The 15719-nt window shown below is 43.0% G+C and overlaps 1 protein-coding gene across 1 annotated transcript in view; it reads left to right on the top strand.

Moving 5' to 3' along the window:
- Positions 1 to 15719, top strand: part of ARAP2 (ArfGAP with RhoGAP domain, ankyrin repeat and PH domain 2) — a gene marked incomplete at its 5' end in the record, with an annotated part of 134152 nt that overhangs the window by 82557 nt on the left and 35876 nt on the right. The window contains 4 exons of the mRNA XM_081960293.1: positions 6415 to 6483; positions 7374 to 7448; positions 12224 to 12341; positions 14549 to 14671. Of these exons, the coding sequence (XP_081816419.1) occupies positions 6415 to 6483; positions 7374 to 7448; positions 12224 to 12341; positions 14549 to 14671 (385 nt within the window). The remainder of the gene's footprint in view (positions 1 to 6414; positions 6484 to 7373; positions 7449 to 12223; positions 12342 to 14548; positions 14672 to 15719) is intronic.

Here is a 15719-nt window from a genome sequence, read left to right as displayed (position 1 = left end):
CAGCAATGTAGACACTGGGGTAGAAAAGACGAAATATAAAAGAACGTAGCTAAAAGTCTGTAGAGGTTCTGGTCATGGTTGTCCCAGAGGTGCTTTTTTTCAGGAGTTAACTGGACTTTCTTCTTTTTTTTTCTTTTGAAGATGTTTCGCTTCTCATCCAAGAAGCTTCTTCAGCTCTGGCAGGACAATGGGGAATGGAAGGATTGATACCCCTTGCAGACAGCTGGTCATTTGCATCCTATAGAAGGTTGTTGAGGCCACTTGGGGGTTTATCTGTGTCCTCAGGGTCACCTGAGTGGTGCAAATGGTTCCTGTAGTCTGTAATATTTTCCCCCTCTGGAAATCCATTCCTACTCCCACACCATTCCAAGGGTGTCCATCCCAAATTGTATGGCTGAAAGTCCGTAGAGATTCTCAGTCATCCAGATCATGGTTGTCCCAAAGGTGTTTTTTCAGGAGGCAACTGGACTTTCTTCTTGTTTTTTTTTTCTTTTCAATCTCTACAGTCTTTTAGGCCAAGTGCTAAGGGCAGGACTTCCCTGAGTCCCTCCCTCACTCTCATTATAATTGTCAGGCCTGAAGCCATCTTTTCTTTTGGATCTCAGGCCTGCCACACTTTCTATTATTCTGCTATGACTTTTCTGTTGTGGGAAAATGGGAAGGGGGGATTGTATGGAGTTAGATGATATGTAGCCATAACGACATTCTTTCTAGAAAGCCAAGGTCATCCTTTGTCTTTGCACCTCTGCACCTGACCGGAATTGGATGGGTGGAACTGCCAGCATGACAATGGGAGATTGGACCATGTGATGGACTTGTGGGTGTGGGGGCAGGATCTTGAACTTTCAACTAGTTGAGGAAAACTGGGATGTTTTCAGATTCGGGTTTTCCCAGATGAGCCAACACGGCTCTCTTAATAAATTGGAACTTTGAGCAATACTTTGCCTTGGACTCTGATTTATTTTTGGATGCTACTTGGAATGGTGACAATAATCTTCCTTCCTTCCTTCCTTCCTTCCTTCTTTCCTTCCTTCCTTCCTTCCTTCCTTCCTTCCTTCCTTCCTTCCTTCCTTCCTTCCTTCCTTTTTCCTTCCCTCTTCATTTTCCTTTATTCTTCCTTCCCCTCTTTCTTTATTTTTCCTTCCTTGTTCTCTTCCCATCTTTCCTTCTTTTTCTTTTTCTTTCCTCTTCCCCTTTCCTGCCTCTTCTTGCATGCTCAAATACTGTACAAAACGGGAAACATTTTTCCTTTTGTTTCGTTTTCAAGTTTGTTTTCAGAGCCCTCTGGCAGTGAAAATGGAGCTTGAGCCCCCCCCCCCTGATTTTCAGCCTGGATAGTCTCCTGCACCCTATGCCAGTGAAATTGGAGCATAGGGGGCCACAGGCGCCCCGTCTAAACTCCATTTCTGCTAGCAGAGGGACCGCAGGCTCATTAACTTGAGTTTGACACCCCTGCCCTAGATAATACTTTAGCCTGCCACACTTTCTATTACTCTACTATGCATTTTCTATTGTGGGAAAATGGGAGGGGGGATTGTACGGAGTTAGATGATATATAGCCATAACAAAATTCTTTCTAGAAAGCCAAGGTCATCCTTTGTCTTTCCGCCTCTGCACCTGACCGGAATTGGATGGGTAGAACTCCCAGAATGGCAGTGGAAAATTGGACCTAGATAAATGTCAATCATTTTCTTATTCTAGAAATGTTATGCTTACACCATCTTCAGATTTCTCTATTACTTATCAGCATTTAAAATAGTCAGAGAAGGAAGATAATTAACCAGCAGGTTGGAGAGCTTTCCTTTCCATGTTTAGCAGCTGAGGTTGTGACATTTCACTCTTCAGTTGGCTCAAACTTCTAATTAAAAGCTAAACTTTGTATTTCAGTGGGGTGAAGGTCCTTTTTTAATTTTTTTCTTTTAAAAAGCCCACCGTCTTTGATCCATTCAAGTCACCACAGATCACATTGATTTTACTGAGCCTCTTTTAAAGGGGTCTCAAATGAGATCTAAGCTTGTTTGACTTATGGAGGTAGGATTAAATACCATTGATTTGACTGGTTCATATAACAAGTTGAGTTGTGTGTTAGGACATTTTCTATGATGTGTTATTAATGGTTTATTTTAGCGCACAGGTGTTTTATGAATGTGTTTCTAATTTTTTTAAAAAAACAATGGACAATATGGATAGGTGAAACTTGGCTTAATGCAGTGGTTCTCAAATAGTGGGGCGCGCCCCCCAGGGGGGGCGCGAGGCTCCGTAAAGGGGGGCGCGAGGGCTCCCTTTCCATCTGGGTGCAACGGCGGCAGCAACGGCGGCAGCAACAGCGCAGCGGCGGCGGACTGGAGTTTCCCGCCAAGGTTGCCTGTCCGACCAGCCCCCGCTGGCTCCTGGCTGAGGGAGGAGCTGCCGCTCCGCCTTCTCTGAGCGGGATCCACGCCCTGCAACTGGCCGTGAGGGGAAGGTTTTGGCCAAAAAACGGGCCATTTTTGCCCATTTGTTGCCAGTAGAATGCTTCTGGGGGTGGGGGAGGTGAAAAATGGGGTGCACAGATGCCCCAGGAGGCACAAAAAATGGGCCCCTTTTCAACCCCCCCCCCACCTTCAGAAGATGATAGAGAAAGAGAGAGCTAGTGAGAGGGAGGGAGGGAGAAGTGAGACAGAAAGAGATAGACAGAGAGAGAGACACACACACAGAGAGAGAGACAGAGAGAGACAGAAGGAGAAAGAGGGACAGAAAGAGAGAGAGGAGAGAGAGAGACCGAGAAAGACAGAGAGAGACAGAGAAAGACAGAGAGAGAGAAGAGAGAGACAGAAAGAGAGAGTGAGACACAGAGAGACAGAAAGAGACAGAGAGAGAGGAGACAAAGAGAGAGAGAGACAGAAAGAGACAGAGAGAGTGAGAGAGAGACAGAGAAAGACAGAGAGAGAGAAAGAGAGAGGGAGACAGAAAGACAGACAGAAATAGAAGGAGAGACAGAAAGAGAAAGGCAGAGAGAGAGAGAGAGGGAGAGAGACGAGGGAGAGAGACGAGGGAGAGAGAGAGACAGAGGGAGAGACCACTTGGACTGTCTTCGCATCTGGGATGCATGGGTCTTTCCCATTGAGACGAGCAGGTGTTGTTTCTAGAAATCACTGCATGCAGGAAATATATGTGTGTGTTTGTGTGTGTATGTTACGGTGAAAGACCGAAATTGGTGAATGTCGACATTCACCGGTGAATGTCGACATTCACCGGTGAATGTCGACATTCACCAATCTCGCTTGGTGAATGTCCGAAATATTTGCTAAATGCCCTTATTTCTGACTTACACCGGTGAATGTCGACATTCACCAAGTACGTTTTCCCCTCTCTTTGGGGAGGAGGAGAGCCAGAGGATCGCCTCTCTTTGGGGAGGAAAGTACGTTTCCCCCTCTCTTTGGGGAGGAGGAGAGCCAGAGGATCGCCTCAAAGGATGCCCCAAAGAGAGGCAAAACGTACTTTCCTCCCCAAAGAGAGGCGATCCTCTGGCTCTCCTCCTCCCCAAAGAGAGGCGATCCTCTGGCTCTCCTCCTCCCCAAAGAGAGGGGGAAACGTACTTTCCTCCCCAAAGAGAGGCGATCCTCTGGCTCTCCTCCTCCCCAAAGAGAGGGGAAAACGTACTTTCCTCCCCAAAGAGAGGCGATCCTCTGGCTCTCCTCCTCCCCAAAGAGAGGCGATCCTCTGGCTCTCCTCCTCCCCAAAGAGAGGGGAAAACGTACTTGGTGAATGTCGACATTCACCGGTGTAAGTCAGAAATAAGGGCATTTAGCAAATATTTCGGACATTCACCAAGCGAGATTGGTGAATGTCGACATTCACCAGATTTCGGACTTTCACCGTAACATGTATACATGCACATACAAGTGTCATTTCTTCAGTGTTATCACAGAAGTGAGTACACCCCTTAACATTTTGTAAATATTTAAGTATACTTAAATATTTACAAAATGTTAAGGGGTGTACTCACTTCTGTGATACTCTATATATAAATATATGTATATATATGTTCTAGCTGTGCTCCTTTAAATCTTTTCTGCTACAGTTAATAAAGCTATTCTTTGTTGTAAATTGATCCACATTTTTCTTTTTTTATTCTCTTATACGTTAATAAGGATACAGTGTTATGCAGAGGTGTACTTATAACAATTTTATAGACAAATGATACTATTTACAGTCACGCGGGGGGGGGGGGCGCGAAATGTTTTCTTCTTCCTAGGGGGGGCATGACAGAAAATAATTGAGAAGCACTGGCTTAATGCCAGTAACTGTGAGGGGGATCTTGGAGCCCTAGTGGATAATCACTTAAATATTAAGAGATTAACAGAATTGGAAGGGACCTTGTAGATCATCTAGTCCAACCCTCTGCCCAAGCAGCAAATCCTACACCATTTCTGACCAATGGCAGTCCAGTCTCTTCTTGAAAGCTTCCAGGGATGAAGCTCCCACAACCTCTGAAGGCAAGTTGTTCCATTGGTTGATTGTTCTCACTGTCAGAAAGTTCTTCCTTACTTCCAGGTTGAATCTCTCCTTGTTCAGTTTCCATCCATTATTCCTTGTCTGGCATTCAGGTGCTTTGGAAAATAGTTTCAGCCTCACGTCTTTCTAGGAGCCCCTCAAATATTGGAAGACTGCTATCCTGTCTCCCCTGTTCCTTCTCTTCACTAGACTAGCCATGCCCAGTCCCTGCAACCGTTCAACATATGTTTTAGCCTCCAGTCCCCTAATCATCCTGATGGTTCTTCTCTGTACTCTTTCTAGAGTCTCCACATCTTTTTTATAGTGTGGTAACCAAAACTGGATGCAGTATTTTACGTGTAGTCTTAATAAAGCTTTATAGTCTGATATTAGAGCAACAAAGATGATTAGGGGACTGGAGGTTAAAACATATGAAGAACAGTTGCAAGAACTGGGTATGCCTTGTTTAATGAAAAGAAAGACTAGGGGCGACATGATAGCAGTGTTCCAATATCTCAGGGGATGCCACAAAGAAGAGGGAGTCAAACTATTCTCCAAGGCACCTGAAGGCAGGAGAAGAAGCAATGGGTGGAAACTAATCAAGGAGAGAAGCAACCTAGAACTAAGGAGAAATTTCCTGACAGTTAGAACAAGTAATCAGTGGAACAACTTGCCTCCAGAAATTGTGAATGCTCCAACACTGGAAGTCTTTAAGAAGATGTTGGATAGCCATTTGTCTGAAGTGGTGTAGGGTTTCCTGCCTAAGCAGGTGGTTGGACTAGAAGACCTCCAAGGCCCCTTCCAACTATAGAGTTTCTCCTCAGTTCTAAGTTGCTTCTCTCCTTGATTAGTTTCCACCCATTGCTTCTACCCTCAGGTGCCTTGGAAAATAGTTTAACTCTATTACTCTATGTTCTGTGTATTCTTCAGTCTGTAGATCCAAACAAACATTTTTTGCAGATAGAAACTTAGCTCCAGGAGTATCCAGAAAGAAACAATTTCCATTTTTTTCTGCCCAGGGACTTTTCAACCATGGGAGTAAAGATTAACACACTGGCAGTCTAGACTGAAAATGTGTAATCCAAATAGAATATAACAGTTCTGACGAACCGTGTTAATTGGAAGAAAAACTGAGGTTCTAATGCAAGAATTGCACCTTATTTTCAAATAGGCAACTTGTGATCTTGTCATTTTATTCATCTTACTACTTTGATACAAGGCGTTGGAAAGTTGCCTAAGATAGAACATTTTCTGTCTGGTTATTGTTTTGGTAAATTTTAGGTTTATTTTTTTTTAAAAAAATATGAATTAAAGAAATAACTTTTGTAATGCGGTTGGATGGAATAGATCAACTGATCTGATTTAACAAAAAAAAGTCCGTAATAATGGGGATAGTGGGACGCGGTGGCTCAGTGGCTAAGACACTGAGCCTGTTGATCAGAAAGCTCAGCAGTTCAGCGGTTCGAATCCTTAACGCCGCGTAATGGAGTGAGCTCCCGTTACCTGTCCCAGCTTCTGCCAACCTAACAGTTCAAAAGCACGTAAAAATGCAAGTAGAAAAATAGAAAACACCATTGGTGGGAAGGTAACAGCGTTCCGTGCGCCTTCGGCGTTTAGTCATACCGGCCACATGACCACGGAGACGTCTTCAGACAGCGCTGGCTCTTCGGCTTTGAAACTGAGGTGAGCACCGCCCCCTAGAGTCAGGAACAACTAGCACATAAGTGCGAGGGGAACTTTACCTTTACTAACAGGGAAGGAATATATTTGTTTTACAGAAGTATTGGATTGTGTTTGCTCTTTATTATATTACTCAAAAATCGTTCTCCCTTTATTAGCCCGGTCTGCATATACAGGATGCAAAAATAGAATTTCTTTCTTCAAACAGACGCTTGGGCAACTCATTTCATAAAACTATTGTTGTTGTTGTTTGCACAGATTCAGCAAGATCGCGTCAAGCAAATGGACATTGAGAACAGCTTCATCACCAAATGGAAAGACACACAAGTATGTGAAGGCAATTCCTTCATTTGTGGGAAGACATGTCCATCTGGGTTCAGTTCCAAGTGGGGAAAAAGACACTGGAAACATGGAAACTGCTTGGAAAGAAGGTTTATTGATGAACAGGATCACATGGTTTTGAGATCCTGGGCAGAAAAAAGGAAGAGATACTGGGAGTGCCAGGTTTTATGCCCTCCCTGGCTTTTGAATTTGAGCTTGTATTCTGATTGTCAGACTCTCATGGGACCATGCAGGGATAACTTTGTATGTTGTCTTTTGAGTCCCAAGCTTGGTTGACTCTTGCTGTGTGATAATGTAATGAAAGGGCTTTGGGATTCCTATTATGGCTCTGCCTGAAGGAGGTAGATCTTTGTTATGTAGAATAGACTGGCTCAGGCCTTTAATGGCCGATTGACAAAGGTGGTGCGGGGTTGAGTTTCTGCCTCCTTTTTAGGGGAAATATTCTGTCCCTTTAATATTTCCTAAAATATCTTATTTTCCTAGGAGAGGGGCAGGTACTGACTTCCTACAAGGCGAATAAATAAACTTTGAAAATGGTTTGCTGAAATTTAGCAAGTTGCAGTGAACCGCATTTTGGGGGATGGGAGGAAGACAGGGCAGTAAAATCTTGACCAAGGTGTATTGAAATGGGCTGTTTTTGCCTGCAGCCTGAAAGATTTCCAAAGAAATCCCCTTTTTATTACCACAGCTGTTTACTAGGAGTCAAAAATGGGCTGACGACCTGGGAGAGACTAAAACACATTACAAATTTGAAATAAACAATTGAAAAAAAACCAGATTCTCCCTATAGGATAAGGAAAAAAGACAGCCCCCCCCCCCAATGTTGATCCATTGCCTTATTTTTATTTTTTTTAATAAAATATCTTTTATTTTAGATTTCTCAGGCTGGAGACTTGCTCATTGAAGTGTACGTGGAAAGGAAAGAGCCCGACTCTAGCATTATAATAAGGGTTCGTATGACTTTCTTTTTTTAAATATATATATTTGTGTGTGTGTGTGTGTTGTATTTGTACTGATAAATAAATAAAGGGAGACTAGTATAGATCTATTTCGAGTTAATCATCAGCTAGCCATACCCTTACTGGGATTTGAACCTGGGCTGTATTAGGCAGGAGTCTTAGCCTCTAAGGAGTCTTAGCCACTAAGCCACAGGCTCTCCTCCTTTGAGGAGAGTTGAGCCAGGGAAATAGGTATGTATTTGTGTTACAACCCCTGGTATGCCTAAATATGGGAGGAAGTTCACTACTCCCTCTTTCTGTCTTCCGTGATGAGCCGAAGGACAGAAAGAGGGAGTAGTGACCTTCCTCCCATATTTAGGCATACCAGGGGTTGTAACACAAATACATACATACATACATACATACATACATACATACATACATACATGTGTGTATGTATGTATGTATGTATGTATGTATGTATGTATTTTGTCTTAAGGCAGTTCAAAAGGCCATTCTTTTTTTAAAAAAAACATTGGCAGAAGTTGCTAATTTTTAAATTTATGTCTATTTAATTATTATTACGTTTTGCAGAACAAGTCCCATACTCAGTCATAACCATGCATGGAACCCTACGTATAGTTCAGGGGTCAGCAACCAGGAGTCTGTGGCTCTGGAGCCCCCTGTGGCTCTTTCATCCCTCTGTCACTGGTCAGCGCCAAAATTGATAGGTGTTTCGGTTAGGACAGGTAGAGGAAAAAGGATGTCATGCTAGGAGGAGACTCTATGATGGGGGAAACGGACGTCCGGTCGGCAGAGGAAAAAGAATGCCACGCTAGGAGGAGACTCTATGGTGGGGGAACCGGACTTCCGGTTGGCTCCAGAATTGAACGGGGAGCTTCCGGTTAGGACCTTTGTGGCTCTTTGAGTGTTTAAGGTTGCCGACCCCTGGTCTAGTTTAATGAAAAGGAAGGACATGGGTGACAGGATAGCAGAGTTGAGGAGCTGTCATAAAGGAGAGGGGTCCACTATTCTCCAAAGCACCTGAGGGTAGGACAAGAAACAATGGATGGAAACTAATGAAGGAGAGAAAAGACCTAGAATGAAGGAGAAACTTCCCGACAGTTAGAACAATTAATCAGTGGACATTTTTAATAGGTGACTGGACAACCATTGTCAGAAATTGTATAGGACAGAGTTGGCAAAACCTTTTGGCACCAAGTTCCAAAATGGGGGCGCATACACACGTGCCGAAAACCGGAAGAGCAGCCACCTGGTGCACCTGCGCATGCTGGGATGATAATGTTCCAGGATTCTGGTGCACCGGCCAGCTGGTCTTCATGCACACATGCGCGCTATAAACCGAAAGACCAGGTGGCTGGTGTACATGAACGTGTCGGAAACTGAAAGAGCAGCCACTCAGCACACAAATGTGCACTGGGCAGCTGCTCTTCCTGTTTCTGGCGCTCCCCCTCCTGCGTGATACGCCAGAACCCGGAAGAGCAATGGGCGATGGCTCATGTGCCTGGAGAGATGGCTCTGTGAGCCACTTCCGGCATGCGTGCCATAGGTTCGCCATCACGGGTTTAGGGTTTCCTGCCAGAGCATGGGGTTGGACTAGAAGACCTCCATAGTCCATTCCAACTCTGTTGTTCTGATATTCTGAATTGAGTTCCTCTGTATTTATATCTACCTAACTGCCACTTGAATCTTAGAGTTGCGGATTTACTAGTTTTATTGGCCCTACTGTAGAGCCAATCTGCAGAAGAGAAAGAATAAAAGGTGACTTACCAATCCTTTTTCAATCTCTTGCTGTCAATTGACTGTTGGCAATAATATGAATTGTGTATCCAACTCTCGAAAGGCAGATAGAGGCCTATTGTCTATGGTGAGATTCTTTTATTGTACATTTCCCCCACTTTTTGCCAGGAAGCCGGCAAAAATCCTTCTCCAGATGGACGTCAAGTCCCTGTTCATACGCCAATTGTCAGAAAATAAAACTTTCATAGAAGAACAAGGAGACCATGAACGATAAAAAGCATATTTATTTAAAATACAGTTGTATATAAGCTTTTGCAAAAGGATTCGTAATTGTGAAAGATAGAAAGAGAATGTCGGATAGGTCTGAATACATGGTTTAAATACATTTTGGAGTATTAATCCACCCCCCCTTACATGCCCGTGTTATACAATCTTCTGACTACTTGTCAAACAATTTCCAGACCAAACAATCCTCTTGCGGAATTTCCCTCGCCTCTTCTCATTATAAAAGGATATAATTGGACCATACCAATCAATCCCATTATGACAGTTGCTTGATACTAACACTGGCTATTTCCAGTAATGTTAGGCTGACTAGGCCTGGGATTTCTCAATCAACTTTATAGCTTTGTTTTTCCCCTAAACAAACCCTTTACATAAGGTTCTTATTTTAATGTGTTACAAAGGTGCTGCTTGCGTTATGAAAAGTGCAAAAATGGAGTCACTCAGGTTCTTTTCTTTTAGAAGAATAACTCCATTTCTCTCAGTCCCCAATACGGGGACCCCAATCCCCTGGTCTGTGGACTTGCACCAGGCCACATGGAAGCCCCATCCGTGGGGCGCAAGGAGCATGCAAAACCATGCCCGCTTCGTTCCGTAGAAAAAACTTTCTCCATGGAACTGGTCCCTGATGGCCAAAAGGTTGGGAGCCACTGCTTTAAACCCTTTATTTGGAGTGGAGTCAGAGCTGAGCATTTACTGGCCAGATGCCCTTCCTGATGCCTAAATGGAGTTCACAGCAGATATTTACTCTTTGTGTCCTGATAGAGAAACATCGGCCGCTGCCTAAGGTTGAACTCCCAACCTTCTGAGTGGGAGACAAGCGTCTTCACCCCTAGGCTACCACACTGCCCCATTGTTTTATAAGTCAATAATATTGTATAATTGCATAATATTATAGTATAAATAATAGAATATAGAAAAAGGATCATATTATCATATGTGGTGGACATGTGCAGAGGAAAAAAATATTGGGCAAAAATGCATATGTGGTTGGAAAGGAGAAATGTTCATGAAACACTTTTGCAGGAAAATATATCAATAAACTGTTTTTTTAAAAAAGTTAGAGGGATTTGATGAAGATTGGTTTCATTATAATTCTAGATTATACATCCTAGTTTTTTTTTTTTTAGCTTGAAGGATCAATGAGATTTGTCTGTCCTTCGCATAGAAACAGTGGTGAAATGTAATTTTTTTTGTCACCAGTTCTCTGGGTGTGGCTTGGTGGGCGTGGCTTGGTGAAGGGTCATGTGACTGGGTGGGCGAGGCCAACTTTTTAAAAAATAATTAAGCATTTTTTACTATCTATTTGCCCGAACCGGTAGTAAAAAAATGCTTTAAGAAGTGAAAAAAAAGGTTCAGTTGTGAGTCGCATGGAACCTTTTTTCCCTCCCACTTTTTAAAGCATTTTTTTTCCTGCCAATTTGGGCAAATTAGGCAGGAAAAAAATGCTTTAAAAATGAAAAAAAAAAGCCTCCAATGATTGCACGGCTCACCGCTGAGCTGCACGATCCTCAGAAGGTTTTTTTTTTAAACTATCCGTTTGCAGAACCAACGGACGATCCTCCTTATCGGTTCGCACGAACCGGTGTGAACCGGTAGCATTTTCCCCCCTGCATAGAAATATCAAATAGGTTTTTGGAAGGAAAATGGTGTGAGGTGAAATGCTTCCCATAATATCCTTCTGTCACTTTTAAGCATAATGAGCCTTTTCTGCTCTCTTCTTTTACAGCTTCTGATGTCTTGGTTGGGCTTTTATTTTCTTTTTTCCTCGCCCTCGTGTGAGGGCATAAAACTCGATTAATTGTAATAAAATATAAAAATATTAAAAGTGCATTAAATTTGATCATGCAGGGTGGGATGTTTGAGTTGTTAGAAATGTTAAAAAGTGCACGAGCAACATTAAAAGGTAACAAAGAGGTAGAAAAGGAACCAGAAAAAAATTATTGAAAGTGGAGAGAGGAGGGAAACAGGCAAGCAATATAAATGAACAAGAAATTAACAAGGTAGAAATGGAAAATAAAACTCAATGGGGCAAAGGCACAAAGAGAGCAGAGAGGAAAAAAAGGGAAACAACCTCTGAAAAAGAAATTAGCTAAAGATAAAAAGAGAAATAACGGGAGATGGGAAAGATAAATTTTGGGGAGAGATACTCAAAAAATATATATCGAAAAGCGAGAAGGAAAATACAGAAGAAAACACATTATAAGACACATTAAAAAAAATAGAAAATAATGTTTAGAAATAGGAGAATAGTAGAATGATATGATCCAGTAGAAAGAAATACTGTAAACAAGGTATAAATATGTTTTAATTAGAATATGTGGGAATTATATTAAGAACCTTAAAGCTGTTCAATAATTATGTTATGTTGATTATATAAAACTTGAAATTTGAAGGTTCATATTGTTAATGGAAAATAGATGGAAAAGAAATGATAAATTGTTTATTTTTAAAGAGAAAGAAAAATTATATTGTTTGTACATGTTAAAAACTAGAAATTGGAAAATATGAGAAGAAAAGTAATACAGCTAAAATTGGAAATAATGGAAATATAATGAAAAATGAATTATGTTTTTTGGTGGGAATGTGAAAGGGGGAATTTGGACAAGACTCTGTTTACAAAAGAATTTTTTATTATGTAACAAAAATAAATAAAAAACTTTTTTTTAAAAAGCTCTGGCACGAGGTAAACCCTCTTGGGAGTTTTAAATCGTTTCTAAACTCTTATCTGATCTTCAAAGTAGATCTCCCCAACAATGGAGGCGGAAGAGTTGACTCATGACGTACTGGCCATCAAAAACCTCACCCCTCACAAAGATGACACCTGGGCCATCTTTGAAGTGATCGAAAATGGAGAACTAGGTGAGTCGTGGTTGGCTTGGAATATTTTTTCTTTGCTTCACGATTCCTGGCTGTTTTCTTCGCAGGAAAAGCAAAAGCCAAATAGCAGGAGCCTTAGCGCTATTCCATGGAAACGCTCGATGTAAGGTGATTCTGAAGAAGTTTGTTTTGGAGAGGTGACAGAAGAGGAACCCTCTTAATTTATTCTCTCCTCACCCATCCCCTCTGCTACTTCCCACCCTCCTATTCTCCCTTCCTTTCCTTCTCTCCCTCTCTTCCATCATTCCTTCCATACACCCCTTTCTTCCTCCCTCCCTCCCTTCTCTTCCCTTCCTTCTTTCCCTTCCTTCTTTCCCTTCCTCTCTCCCTCCTTCCCTTCTCCCTTCCTTCCCTTCCTTCTTTTCCTTCCTTCTTTCCCTTCCTCTCTCCCTCCCTTCCTTCTCCCTTCCTTCCCTTCCTTCTCTCTCTTTCTTTCCTTACTTCCTTCTTATCTCCCTTCCTTCTCTTCCATTCCTTCTTTCCCTTCCTCTCTCCCTCCCTCCCTTCTCCCTTCCTTCTCTTCCATTACTTCTTTCTCTTTCCTTCCTCCTTATCTTCCTTGCTTCTCTTCCATTCCTTCTTTCCCTCCCTTCTCCATTCCTCTCTTCCATTCATTCTTTCCCTTCCTTCCTCTCTTCTATTCATTCTTTCTCTTTCCTTTCTTCCCTCCCTCCCTTCTCTTCCATTTCTTCTTTCCATTCCCCCCTCCCTCCCTTCTTTCCCTTCCCTTGCTTCCTTCTCTTCCATTCCTTGTTTCTGTTCCTTCCTTACTTCCTCCATTTCTCCCCTCCATCATTCCTTCCATACACCCCTCCCACCAGTGAAAACATTCTCTCAAACATGGCACTTTCTGATGGGAGAATTGTGGGTGTGCAGTTATCGTCACACATAGCTGTGTTTAATTCACCCAGTTCCCGGTTTTGAAGCGGTCTTTTTCCTCCTGAAGTAACCTTCCCTGCTTTCCAGGGAATTCAGTCTTTCTCCTAACAGCCCCCACCTCCATTTATAATTGTTTGCTAGATGAAACAGAATTCTAAGAAATACAAGTCCAACCTACATTTTCCAGAATGCAATTTCCTTCTAATATTTATTGTTAGATTGGAACAAAGAATTGTGTTGCTGTTTACTAGCAACATAGAATGACCTTGGGAGCAGAATAATGGGATATATAAGTTTGAGAGCGAGAGATCTGAAGTGTTGGATCTAAAATATTAACAAGGAGCTGAAATATTTGCACATTAAGCAGCAGAGGTAGAAAATGAAATTATCTGGCCTTACATAGTGGATTTGCAATAGTGAGACCTCTGGTTTATAAAATTATGCTAGCAATTTCTACAAGATGGATAGTTTGCAAATAATGTGCATGTAGCTGATGAAATGTCAACCGATGATTTATCTTCAACATGCTGTGTTTCCCCAAAAATAAGACAGGGTCTTATTTTCTTTTGACCCCCGCAATAAGCGCTTGGCCTTATTTTTAGGGAGGTCGTATTATTTTTGAGGTGCAGGAGGCGGCGAGCGTGGTCACCTCATGGCTGCTGCTGTGTTGCAATATTTTCAGGGAGGGCTTATTTTAGCGCATGTGCTCAAAAGCCCAATTGGGCTTATTCTCCGGGGAGGTCTTATTTCCAGGGAAACAGGGTAGCAATAGCACTTAGACTGCAAACCAGTAGTAAAAAAAAAAAAGCTTCCGAAGATCGCGCAGCTCAGCTGTGAGCCGCGCAATTGTCGGAAGCTTCCACCGTCCATTTTTTTTCCTGCCTATTTGCCCAAACTGGCAGGAAACAAATGCTTTTAAAAGTGGGGGGAGGGGGAAGGTTCCATGACAATCCACTGTGCAGTATGATCTGGTCTCTGCCGCGCATCTGCGGGGGTTAGGCGCATGTAGGAGATATGTGCACATATGCGGTGGGCAGGATGCATGCAGGGGGCCATGTGCAGATGTGCAGGGGTTGAACATGCATATTGGAGTGCATGCGGGTGGGGGGTCACGCATGCATGCATTGGGGAGTGTGTGGAGTCAAGCATGCATGCGGGGGTGCATTGCATTATGCGTACATGTGCACATGTGCTTTCGACACAGGACAAAAAGCTAACATCCCTGGTGTAGGGCATGTGGAAACATCCAGAATGACCAACTGACCTCCAGCTCACAACCAACCGCATTTCAATTCTTTCTTCTCTTCTAGAACGTCCCCTGCACTGCACTGAGAACATTCTGGAACAGATCCTTCACTGGAGTTCCTTGGCCAGCCCCAGCAACGCCTCTCTCATAATAAAGAAATTTCCAACCGTGGGACTTACGGGGGAAGGTAAATACCGAAACGCATTCCCTCTCCTAGGTAGTCCTTGATTTACAAACAGTTCATCTAGTGACTGTTCAATGTTATAACGGGGCTGAAAACAGTGACTTATGACCAGGGGCGCATTCCTGCCAGCATTATTACCAGTTCAGGGCCCAAAAGTTTTTGTATGCACACACACACACCATTAAAAAAAAATGGGGGGATTACATTTTTTCAATGAAGATTGTTCTGCACATGTGCAGAACAGAAATTCAAGATGGCGGCACCCAGGATAGAACCGGTGTGGTCACATATCCGGCCAAGTTACTACCTATTCGGCCGAACCAGGCCAAACCAGTGGGAACCCACCTATGGTTATGGCTGTTTTCCATACTTATGACTGTTCCTGATGGGCATGCCTCCATCAATAACCAAGAAAGAAATCTCCCAACTCCATTGTTCGTGGAATCAAGGTACTTTTACTGGTTATGAAAAGATAGCTGCGAAAGAAGAGCAAGATCTGAGCCAGAAAGGTGCAAAGAAGTACATATCAAATGATAACCCAGCCCCCTCCCTCCAATGACCCCACCCCAGTGTCCAATGTGCAACTCCCTTAGGTGTCATGTGGGATGCATCTCCAAAAGGCATCATTATGTTGCCATGCAGGACGGTTGGCCTTCACCAGGTCCAAACCGCGGCCACCAGCATGCGCAGAAGATGGTGAGACGAAACCTCCCTTTTCCATATCACCTCCTGTACCGTTTATTCCCATCCCAAATACCAAATCCCCACCCTCCCCGTTTCTATGGCAGCCGATAGCAAGTAAGTGAAGCAAAGCGAAGCAGAGGCTGACAGTTGCTGCGTCTCCACGTGATTTAAATTCGGAGGCTTGACAACTGTCTCCTATTTAGGATGGATGACGTGTCCCGTGGTTGTGCGATCGCCTTTTGCAACCTTCTGGCAAGCAAAGTCAACAGGGAAGCCAGATTAACTTAACAACGGTGTTACTATTGTTCCAACTGCAGTGATTCCCTTAACACAGGGGTGTCCAAACTTGGCAACTTTAAGACTTCTG

The sequence above is a fragment of the Natrix helvetica genome (assembly GCF_964273705.1).
Source record: "Natrix helvetica genome assembly, chromosome: 7".
In the NCBI taxonomy this organism is placed as follows: Eukaryota; Metazoa; Chordata; class Lepidosauria; order Squamata; family Natricidae; genus Natrix; species Natrix helvetica.
The sequence above is the reverse complement of the archived record's forward strand: the minus strand, read 5'-3'. Positions and strand labels throughout refer to the sequence as shown.